The following is a 12500-nucleotide window of genomic DNA, read 5'->3' on the forward strand; positions in this document are numbered from 1 at the left end:
TTACACTGGAACGGTGTTAACAGCCATTACGCTGGGATGCTGTTAACACAATCATTACGCTGGGACATTGTTAACACAGCCACTACTCTGAGACACTGTTAACACAGCCATTACGCTGGGATGCTGTTAACACAACCATTACGCTGGGACATTGTTAACACAGCCACTATGCTGGGACGCTGTTAACACAGCCACTACTCTGAGACACTGTTAACACAGCCATTACGCTGGGACGCTGTTAACACAGTTACTACACAGTTAACACAGCCATTACGCTGGGACGCTGTTAACACAGCCATTACGCTGGGATTCTGTTAACACAGCCATTACGCTGTGACGCTGTTAACACAGCTACTACGCTGTTAACACAGCCATTACGCAGGGACACTGTTAATACAGCCATTACGCTGTGACGCTGTTAACACAGCTACTACGCTGTTAACACAGCCATTAGGCTGGGACGTTGTTAACACATCTACTACGCTGGGACGTGGTTGACACAGCCATTATGTCTCCACAGTGTACAGTGCTGGGACTCTAACATTTCCAGTGCGTTCTTAAAAGTAGTGACTATGATAACAGTCTGTCCAGACTACACTACCCACACTAAGATGAAGGGCTGTTAGCACATTCTTTTGCATTAAGTTTGGAAATTATAAATAATGGTGATAATGATAATGATGGTGATGATGATGATGATAATGATGGTGATGATGGTGGTTGTGGTGGCGGTGATGATGATGATGGTGGTGATAATGGTGATGAAAATGATGGTGATGATGGTGGTTGTGGTGGCGGTGATGATGATGATGGTGGTGATAATGGTGATGAAAATGATGGTGATGATGGTGGTGATGATGATGGTGATGATGGTGGTGGTTGTGGTGGCGGTAATGATGATGATAATGGTGATGAAAATGATGGTGATGACGACGGTGATGATGGTGGTGATGATAATGGTGATGATGATGGTGATGATGGTGGTAGTGATGAGGATGGTGGTAGTGATGATGATGATGATGATGATGATGTTCTCACCTGCTGCAGACGATAGAAATGGCCACCAGAGAGACGATGAAGACCACACCAGCAGCCGCAGAGCCAGCGATCAGGGGTAGCTGTTCTCTCAACTCGGACTTGTAGTCTTCTACAGGGAGAGAGAGAGAGAGAGAGAGAGAGAGAGAGAGAGAGAGAGAGAGAGAGAGGGAAAGGGAGAGAGAGAGAGTCACTATGGAAACCATCTTGAATGACAGCAATAAACAGCAGTAACAGCAGTAAAAATACTTTTCCAGTATTTTCACACTGGGAGTGCTGATATGTCATCTATCAGCACACTATCAAGATAAAGGAAACAGTTTCAGAAAAAAATCTGTGACGTTAATATCAACTCAGGCTAAAAATACAAGGACACTGAGGACCAAGCGGCAGTAATGGTGCCATTCAGACATGACTGACAACAGCCAGAAACCAAACAGCCCAGAAGAAAACTATTCACAAACATTAAAAGAACACTAAAGATGGAAGTGGAGACAGACGTGAGATTTGCCCACATAAACATGGAATAGAGGAAGACCATTCACCACACAGCACTATGCTGCCTGCATATCTCAGTCATACCAATAAATATTTACCACTATGCAACAGAGAACTGTGATGATTCTGGGAGATGAAAACTGTGTACACAACTGCGTCAAAAAAATGCAGAGAGACATGACCCCATTAGCACCAATGCTGAAGGCCTTTCAGTAGAACATCACGACTGAAACTATACTCCCCACTTCAACGCAACTATACTCCCCACTTCAACGCAACTATACTCCCCACTTCAACACAACTATACTCCCCACTTCAACACAACTATACTCCCCACTTCAACACAACTATACTCCCCACTTCAACGCAACTATACTCCCCACTTCAACGCAACTATACTCCCCACTTCAACGCAACTATACTCCCCACTTCAGCACAACTATACTCCCCACTTCAACACAACTATACTCCCCACTTCAACACAACTATACTATCCACTTCAACACAACTATACTCCCTACTTCAATACAACTATACTCCCTACTTCAATACAACTACAGGACTGTCTCAGAAAATTAGAATATTGTGATAAAGTGCTTTATTTTCCGTAATGCAATAAAAAAAAATGAAATGTCATACATTGTGGATACATTACAAATCAACTGAAATATTGCAAGCCTTTAATTGTTTTAATATAGCTGATTATGGCATACAGCTTAAGAAAACTCAAAAATCCTATCTCAAAATATTAGAATATTTCCTCAGACCAAGTAAAAAAATAAAAAATATAACAGCAAAACAAAATCAAACATTTGAAAATGTCCATTAATGCACTCAGTACTTAGTTGGGAATCCTTTTGCACAGATTACTGCATCAATGCGGCGTGGCATGGAGGCAATCAGCCTGTGGCATTGCTGAGGTGTTATGGATGACCAGGATGCTTCAATAGCGGCTTTTAGCTCATTTGCATTATTGGGTCTGGTGTCTTTCATCTTCTTCTTCACAATACCCCACAAATTCTCTATGGGGTTCAGGTCAGGGGAATTGGCAGGCCAATCAAGAACAGCAATGCCATGGTCAGTACACCAGTTACTGGTGGTTTTGGCACTGTGGGCAGGTGCCAGATCATGCTGGAAAATGAAAGCATCATCTCCATAGAGCTTTTCAGCAGATAGAAGCATGTAGTGCTCTAAAATCTCTTGGTACACAACTGCATTTACTCTGGACTTGATAAAACACAGTGGACCAACACCAGCAGCTGACATGGCTCCCCAAACCATCGCTGACTGTGGGAACTTCACACTGGATTTCAAGCAACTTGGATTTTGCTCCTCTCCAGCCTTTCTCCAGACTCTGGCGCCTTGACTACCAAATGACATACAAAACTTGCTTTCGTCTGAAAAGAGGACTTTGGACCACTCTGCAACTGTCCAGTGCTTCTTTTCCATAGCCCAAGTCAGACGCTTCTTCCATTGTCTTGAGTTCAGAAGTGGCTTGACCATGGGAATACGGCTATTGTAGCCCATTTCCCGGACACGTCTGTGAACAGTGGCTTTTGATACCTGGACTCTAGCTTCAGTCCACTGTCTTTGAAGCTCCCCCAAATTCTGGAAGCGGCTCTTCTTCACAATGTTGTTAAGGCTGCGGTCATCCCTCTTGGTTGTGCAGCGTTTCCTGCCAGATTTCCCCCTTCCAACAGACTTTTTGTGAATGTGCTTTGAAACTGCACTCTGTGAACAGCCTGCTCTTTGAGAAATTTCTTTTTGTTTCTTACCCTCCTGATGGAGGGTGTCAATGATGGTCCTCTGGACAGCAGTCAGATCAGCAGTCTTCCCCATACTTGAGATTTAGTTTACTGAACCAAGCTGAGTGTTTTTCAAGGCTCAGGAAACACTTGCAGGTGTTTCGAGTTAATTAGACGATTCAAGTGATTAGTTGAATAGGATACTTTTTCAAGATATTCTAATATTTTCAGATAGGATTTTTGAGTTTTCTTAAGCTGTACGCCATAATCAGCTATATTAAAACAATTAAAGGCTTGCAATATTTCAGTTGATTTGTAATGTATCCACAATGTATGACATTTCATTTTTTTTAATTGCATTACGGAAAATAAAGCACTGTATCACAATATTCTAATTTTCTGAGACAGTCCTGTATACTCCCTACTTCAACACAACTATACTTCCTACTTCAACACAACTATACTCCCCACTTCAACACAACTATACTCCCCACTTCAACACAACTATACTACCCAGTTCAACACAACTATACTACCCACTTCAACATAACTATACTCCCTACTTCAATACAACTATACTCCCTACATCAACACAACTGTACTCTCTACTTCAATGCAACTATACTCCACACTTCAACGCAACTATACTACCCACATCAACACAACTATACTCCCCACTTTAACACAAATATCCAAATATCACGTTCTGGACTCTCTGGACTCCATCCTCAACAAAAGTAAAATCAAGATCACGAAGGAGTTCAGCACATCATTCACAGCCAGAGCAACAATCTAACCAGTGTTCACAACCACCACCAACGTCCCCAACACAACAGTCAGCATCTCTACCTCATCAGAAGGCCTGGACATATCTCAGCACATCATCAAATAACATCAATATAATCAATCACATCAACAATCGTACATGTACAAATACTGCATACACTTCATTACACAATGGAATATAACAACACCACTATATTAGGGTCTTCTAGTATCTTCAGGAAGGCAATGAATGCATTAGTTGAAAAAGCAAATATATTTATTATTAAAATATCTATTAATAAATATAACCCAGCAATTACATTTTGGCTAAAAATATTCATTTACATTCACAGTTACTTTACTTAATTTAGTTGATGCCCTGTTCAAGTAATTTCTTAAGTTAATAAATTTTAATAAGTTATTGAACACAGAATATATTTTAACAAATTATCTCATTAAAATAAAAAATTTAACACCTGGAAATGATAGGAAATGGAGATTGTGTGTGTTTGGGAGAGCTCCTTGAATATGTTAACATCAGTTCACTAGAGCAAGGACATTACATACGTCTAGACAGGCTGCAGCGCCCCAGAAGAGCAGGAGTGAGACAGAGACAGTGGGTTCTGGACAGGGGTGAGGACGGACACAGAGAGGGACACTGGACACTGGAATGAACACTAGGGATGAAGAGTTGAAGAGGGTTGGACTGTGAGCAAGGTGAGGAAGAGAGTGAGAGAGAGTGAGGGAGTGAGATAGTGAGTGAGGGAGAGTGAGAGAGAACGTGAGAGTGGGGAGAGAGTGAGTGAGGGAGGGAGAGAGAGAAAGAAAGAGTGACAGCAATGGAGTGAAAAGAGTGAAATGGAGTGAGAGTGAAAGAGTGAGGTAGTGAGGGCTCTCACCAAACGGCAGTGAAGATTGTGTCCAAAATGTTCCTAAACTGCCAACTACAACTAAAAAGCGAGGGGCACTAACGAGGAGGAGGAGACAAGGGGCGGGGCACTAACGAGGAGGAGGAGACAAGGGGCGGGGCACTAACAAGGAGGAGGAGATAAGGGGTGGGGCACTAACAAGGAGGAGGAGATAAGGGGCGGGGCACTAACGAGGAGGAGACAAGGGGAGGGGCACTAACGAGGAGGAGGAGATAAGGGGCGGGGCACTAACGAGGAGGAGGAGACAAGGGGAGGGGCACTAACGAGAAGGAGGAGATAAGGGGAGGGGCACTAACGAGGAGGAGATAAGGGGCGGGGCACTAACGAGGAGGAGGAGACAAGGGGCGGGGCACTAACGAGGAGGAGACAAGAGGAGGGGCACTAACGAGGAGGAGGAGACAAGGGGCGGGGCACTAACGAGGAGGAGGAGACAAAGGCGGGGCACTAACGAGGAGGAGGAGACAAGGGGCAGGGCACTAACGAGGAGGAGACAAGGGGCAGGGCACTAACGAGGAGGAGGAGACAAGGGGAGGGGCACTAACGAGGAGGAGGAGACAAGGGGAGGGGCACTAACGAGGAGGAGGAGACAAGGGGCGGGGCACTAACGAGGAGGAGGAGACAAGGGGCGGGGCACTAACGAGGAGGAGACAAGGGGCAGGGCACTAACGAGGAGGAGGAGACAAGGGGCGGGGCACTAAAGAGGAGGAGGAGACAAGGGGCGGGGCTCTGAGAGCAGGAGGAGGAGACAAGGGGCGGGGCTCTGAGAGCAGGAGGAGGTGTGGGTAGGAGCTACTGTGGTGTTGAGGGGTGAGAGAGGAGGCAGAGGGGGCCCGGGGCAGGAAAACACCTCGGGCTTACACAGTACAGGCCCTGGGGCTTTGTGTGGGGCTGCTGTCTGCTGGAGCACACCTCACAGCTCACCTGTGTGTGTGTGTGTGTGTGTGTGTGTGTGTGTGTGTGTGTGCGTGCGTATGTGTGTGTGTGTGTGTGCCTCACAGAATAGCCTCACTAGAAAATACAGCTGCACTGTGTGGCTCTCCCCGATCTCTGTGTTAGTTCTGAGTTACGGACCTCACCTACGGTCACAGAGACAGTTGTGTCTGAACACTGGGTCACGTACACCCGGACGGACGGACGGACGGATCTCCCAGGAGGGATTTTATTTAATGAAATCATTTTCATTTAATTATCAAATCATTAAAATAATTTTAGTGCTTGCTTATATCTTTCAAATAGATGTAGAGAATGTGTATATTATTTGTGTGTGTGTGTGTGTGTGTGTGTGTGTGTGTGTGTGTGTGTGTGTGTGTGTGTGTGTGTGTGTGTAAGAGAGAGAAGCACAACATCAACTGACTAACTCCGTCAGTACATCAGTACGAATTTCGGGGATTATATATATATCTTTTTCTATATTAAAGGGTGTTATATATATAATATAGAACCCTTTAATATAGAAAAAGACTTCCAGACTCCCCTTTACTGGAGATAAAATTTCAACTCTAAAACCTTAAAAGGCGAACGGGCCTGACAGCGGTTTAAATGAAATGATCAAACACAAGTTAAAGGATTGAGCTGGCCATCATCAACCTATTCCCCCTGATCCGTGATTCAGAGGGTTACTACCCTGCCGACTGGAGTCAAGGTCTCCTAACACTCATCTTCAAAAGTGGAGCTCAGTTCAAGCCCAATAATTGCTGAGGCTTCTGTCTGAACAGCAATCTGGGAGCGGTGACTGCTGTATTATTAGAGACACGCGTATGCAGCCGTGTGTGTGTGTGTGTGTGTGTGTGTAACTCACCCCACACCACAGATCATACACACACCCTGCAGACTCTAACTGACCTACTCCACGTAACCAGAACAATACACTCAATATTTCCATGTTTCATAGACTTCAAAAAAAGCTTTGGCACAATGATCCATTTTACAAACTTCTGGATAGTTGTAGGAGTGTAGCGGATACATATGTTAGTTTATGGATTATGAACGGGGCACCATCCTGATTGCTCAGGAACCAGTATTGTGATAACGGAGATAGGTGGAATATGGTTTACTCAGTCTCATTAACAAAGGGTTAAGTTCTGATTCCGCGCAGTGACCTAATACCATCAATCAAAATATGTATTTACCACCATGACCAGATTAATGAACAAATATCAAAATTTATTAAATGGTTAATATGACAATTGATATAAAGGATAACATGTGGGATGATATGGCTCAAAGTGAAACTAAACCTATACGTGAATCTACTAATCAAACCAGATACATAATGGTAAACACCAAAGAATAGAAAGTAGGATAGTATGAAGAGAAGATCCGGGCATAGATTACTATAGTAACAACTATTGCTAAATCGGACTCTGGGAGGTAGAGATATAATTGTTCGCTAACAGACGAACTGGCAACCCCAAAACAGCACGTGAACTCTGGGTCTTACTGTGACGTAGCCCGGCACGTCCGTGCGTGTGTCCGGGGGAAGGAAGGCGTGTCGACCGACGCGCGTTCAATGTTCGTTCACTCCTGAAGTGGCTGGGTCAGCTGAGTCTGTCTTTCAAGACGGCTCGAATCGCTAAGACCTGGCGATGACGTCACAGTCGTGGCTGGAGGGTAGCAGTTCACTTGATGAGATGGACTTCGAAGTTGAACTAAAGTTAATTTCTATCGGCCAAATAGAAATAACTCGAATTTAACTAAGAAAGGAAGATGAGCTTGACTTTAAAACAATGAAAACAAAAGTAAGTTTGACGAAGACACAGACTAAATAAAACACTTTCTCGAGAAGTAATTTATAACTAAGATCTCCTAGAAGTTAGATAAATTCGAACTTAATTGCGGTCTCTTGGCATCACTCCAACTCTCCGTTTCACTTCTCGAGGGACACCTTTTAAGCAACATTTAGGGGCGTGACTGTAGTTCCCCATGAGTTGCTATTCTGGTGATCATTGGACTCTGATTTCTGAATATGCATAATCTCTGCCCGGACAGGAGGTAATCCGAGAAAGGAGAGAAAGGGGAGAAGGGAGAGAAGGGGGGTTTGTGACCCTGCCCGTCTCTCAGAGATTTAGTTAATGGGAGACAAAAGCAGACTATTACAATTTCAAGACAATTGGAATTCTCTGATTCCCAAATAAATTGATTTGTATGCTTTGCCTAAATAAGTATTAATTTGACTCTACCAGCCTATACCTTGAGCCATTCTTAATTTCCACTTCTGGACACTGAATGACACATAATGCACAGACAGGTATAAATATGAGGTCACAAAAGCACATATGAACATGGTTACATTTGGTAAGTGACAACTTAAAACATGTATATGTATATGCTTACTATAACACATTACATTTTGATACTCAGATAGATATATAAATCTCAATTAGACATTACACTGGACTACAAGTGTATTGAGAGATCTCAAACAATGTAGCACATGGATATGAGAATATGTAGGTCTCTATGACCTTAACACACAAAACTTAATGAGCATGCATATCTAAACAGCAGAACACACAAGAATATGTATATGCATACATGCTTTCACGATACAATTCAAAGCTACAAAGATAGGTGTATCTAACTACTGAAATTATAGTAATACATGGATATGCATCAATGTGGTGTGATTATATAACCACAGAGATTCTGAAACATTACTTAATGCTTAATACATGAAAGATCACGATTGGTTTCTTTACATCAACCACAGATCACATAATGTTCAATTCAGAGGTACTCTGTCCTGGTGCCTGAAGGCTGGGAAGCTGGATATTGGTTCCATGCATAATTGTCCTTCCCTTGGGTGAAAGATAGTCATGTTTGGTGTCTCTAGACTGCATCCGCCGAGCTGGTTCCTGTAGGCTGAATTCCAATTCCATGTACAGTTCGGATTTGGAGTTACAAGGATTTCTAAAATATTGCACCTTTAGTTCTGGGTCTTAACACAAGAATTCAAGGTGTTATAAAATGGGGTCAAACCTTGGAGAATCAGATAGGCCTGTGATTTAAGTTTATGAGTGTAGACCTTTCCTGCTCTTTGTGCTCTGTGCTCTCCTGAGAAGGGTTGATCCTGGCCAGAGCATATTAAAGGTCTTTGTTTTACTCTCAGACGATCAGATAAGTTAAGTCTTCCTAAGCTTTTTGGAGAGGAGAGCCATTAGGAGTAGGGATTCCTTGGTGATTGTTACCGAGCGAAGGACCAGTGTTTATGTTTACATACACTTAAAGAGCTGTGGCTGGGTTAGTCTCTTGCCTTCCAAGGTGAAAATAATCCACTTTGTGATTTTGCAATGTCTTTGGCTGTCTCCGTTACAGGAGCTAAAGCACGTGAGGTTGTATTAGGTTGTGTGAGTTTATATTAGGTTGTGTGAGTTTATGTTAGATTGTGTGAGTTTATGTTAGATTGTGTGAGTTTATGTTAGATTGTGTGAGTTTACGTTATGTTGTGTGAGGTTGTGTGAGTTTATGTTAGATTGTGTGAGGTTGTGTGAGTTTATGTTAGATTGTGTGAGGTTGTGTGAGTTTGTTATATTGTGTGAGGTTGTGTGAGTTTGTTATATTGTGTGAGGTTGTGTGAGTTTACGTTATGTTACGTGAGGTTGTGTGAGTTTATGTTAGATTGTGTGAGGTTGTGTGAGTTTATGTTAGATTGTGTGAGGTTGTGTGAGTTTGTTATATTGTGTGAGGTTGTGTGAGTTTGTTATATTGTGTGAGGTTGTGTGAGTTTATGTTAGATTGTGTGAGGTTGTGTGAGTTTATGTTAGATTGTGTGAGTTCACGTTGGATTGTGTGAGGTTGTGTGAGTTCACGTTAGATTGTGTGAGGTTGTGTGAGTTTATGTTGGATTGTGTGAGGTTGTGTGAGTTTATGTTAGATTATGTGAGGATGAGTGAGTTTATGTTAGATTGTGTGAGGTTGTGTGAGTTCATGTTAGATTGTGTGAGGTTGTGTGAGTTCACGTTAGATTGTGTGAGGTTGTGTGAGTTCACGTTAGATTGTGTGAGGTTGTGTGAGTTTATGTTAGATTGTGTAAGGATGAGTGAGTTTATGTTGGATTGTGTGAGGTTGTGTGAGTTTATGTGAGGTTGTGTGAGTTCACGTTAGATTGTGTGAGGTTGTGTGAGTTCACGTTAGATTGTGTGAGGTTGTGTGAGTTTATGTTAGATTGTGTGAGGTTGTGTGAGTTTATGTTAGATTGTGTGAGGTTGTGTCAGTTTATGTTTGGACCTCCAGACCTGCAGATACAAGAACCCATGAAGACCCAGAGAGCAGAACCTCGCTCCACAGTACCAGAACTACAGAGACAGAGCAGTACAGCCTCACTGAACACTCGACCACATTTACAGGATGTGAGATGATCCACCTTAGCGGTAACGGCCCGTAATTCTGATAAACTGCCCGTCCTGTTAGGGAGGAAAGATGTAAAGAACACTTTAACCTGTGTGATGAAGATCTACCTGCACACACGAGGGAGTGTGAGCCCCCTCACACACACACACACACACACACACACACACACTGGTGTTGAACCTGTGTTCATTCCTCCTCCAGTGTTCATTTGATTTAGCAGGACTCAGTCATGGTGTTTTAATGCTGTTCTGGCACTTCTGAAAAGCACTGAAGTGGATTTAAATAGAGAGAGAACTGGTGGGAAAAGCTGAGGTTTAATGGAACAGATACAGTGTGTGTGTGTGTGTGTGAGAGAGAGAGAGAGAGAGAGAGAGAGAGAGAGAGAGAGAGAGAGAGAGAGAGAGAGAGAGAGAGAGAGAGAGAGAGAGAGAGAGAGAGAGAGTAGTGAGACTGACCTTTCCTCCTGTGTCTGGTGCTAATTGTATTAACGAATGTCATTCCATGGCCAAATGCCAGAGGATAGAACCATCGGCCAGATATCACTGCACCCATTCACTAATTACTACACACACACAGAAACACACACACACACACACACACACACACACACACACACACACACACAGAAACACACACACACAGAAACACACTACTGGTGTATGTGTATCAAGTGGGGGCTGCCTATATCTTCATTTCTGCTAACTGTACTGTGTTGTTAACACCTTCGTTGCCACTACCATCATAATCACCCTGTTTATGTCTGTCATTGCCCAGCATTGTAACGACTCACTGCTTTACAACCAAACTACCAAACAGCACCAAACACTGGGGGGTGGAGCCTACTGCAGATTCACCAATCAAAGGAGCAGCTTGTTTTTGGGCTAACCAATCACACGACTCTCCCCATGTCTTCTCCCATACCACACTCACAGCTATACAATCAGACACACACACACACACACACACACACACACACACACACACACACACACAAACACACATGCGTGTATACACACACACACACACACACACACACACACACACACACACATATGCAAACACACGCACACACACAAACACACGCACACACACGCGCACACATTGAGTGTTTCCAGTTCGTTCGTATTCAGATGATACCAATGATTACAGTGAGACAGTGCCCGTTAGTCCTCCATGAACTATGACCTATGACCTTTGCTTCAAATGTCAACCACCAGATGCTCTCACTACAGAGTGTGGACAGTCATGTGGGTTTTTCCTCCTGAGGGACTCGGTCAGGGAGAGAGTGTGTGTGTTAAACCCAGAGCATGGTGTGTTTTTGTGTGTGAGAGTGTGTTAGCTGTTAAACCCAGAGCATGGCGTGTGTTTGTGTGTGTCCTGCTTTTTTAAGCTGCCTGGAGAACAGTGTGATGAGCTTTCAAATACAGGATCGGCAACCTAGAATGTGTGTGTGTGTGTGTGTGTGTGTGTGTGTATACTTATAGATTTGTATGAGTCTATGTGTGTCCCAGATTGCTAAACCTATATTTAATACCTGCTGTGACAAGAGTGTTGATGAACACCTTTTCTCTTGTGTGTGTGTGTGTGTGTGTGTGTGTGTGTGTGTGTGTGTGTGTGTGTGTGTGTGTGTGTGTGTGTGTGTTTGGACTCACTAACCGCAGCTTCCTTGGACTTGCTAACCCCAGGATATCTCTGGATTTCAGTGTTTTGCTTCATTGCAGTGTGTGTGTGTGTGTATGTGTGTGCGAGAGCCAATGCCTCTAGCACTGTGTGCCTGTGTGTGTGTGTGTGTGTGTGTTTAGTCAGTGTCCCTGGCACCGTGTGAATGTATCTCTGGCAGGAGAACCCAGTCTACACCATAATTAATCAACCACCCCCACGAGAGAGAGAGAGAGAGAGAGAGAGAGAGAGAGAGAGAGAGAGAGAGAGAGAGAGCACATAAAGCTGTCTCTAAAAAACATTTACTAAACTCATGTGTGAGTGTGTGTATGTGTGGGGGTGTGTGTGTGTGAGACAGAGATCTCAAAAGATTCTCAACAATGTCTTTTTCCCCAGTACCACACCCAGGCCTACACACACACACACACACACACACACACACACACACACACACACACACACACACACACACACACACACACACAATCCCCCATGGATAATAATGAATCATATCAGTCTG

At 43.5% G+C, this 12500-nt stretch overlaps 1 protein-coding gene across 1 annotated transcript in view; it reads right to left on the reverse strand.

The window, feature by feature from the left end:
- The window catches only part of ephb1 (EPH receptor B1), a 110603-nt gene that overhangs the window by 47933 nt on the left and 50170 nt on the right, over positions 1-12500 (reverse strand). Inside the window, exon 5 of the mRNA XM_076981300.1 lies at positions 1039-1147. Coding sequence (XP_076837415.1) covers positions 1039-1147 — 109 coding nt within the window. The remainder of the gene's footprint in view (positions 1-1038; positions 1148-12500) is intronic.

The sequence above is a fragment of the Brachyhypopomus gauderio genome, chromosome 19 (assembly GCF_052324685.1).
Source record: "Brachyhypopomus gauderio isolate BG-103 chromosome 19, BGAUD_0.2, whole genome shotgun sequence".
Lineage (NCBI taxonomy): Eukaryota > Metazoa > Chordata > Actinopteri > Gymnotiformes > Hypopomidae > Brachyhypopomus > Brachyhypopomus gauderio.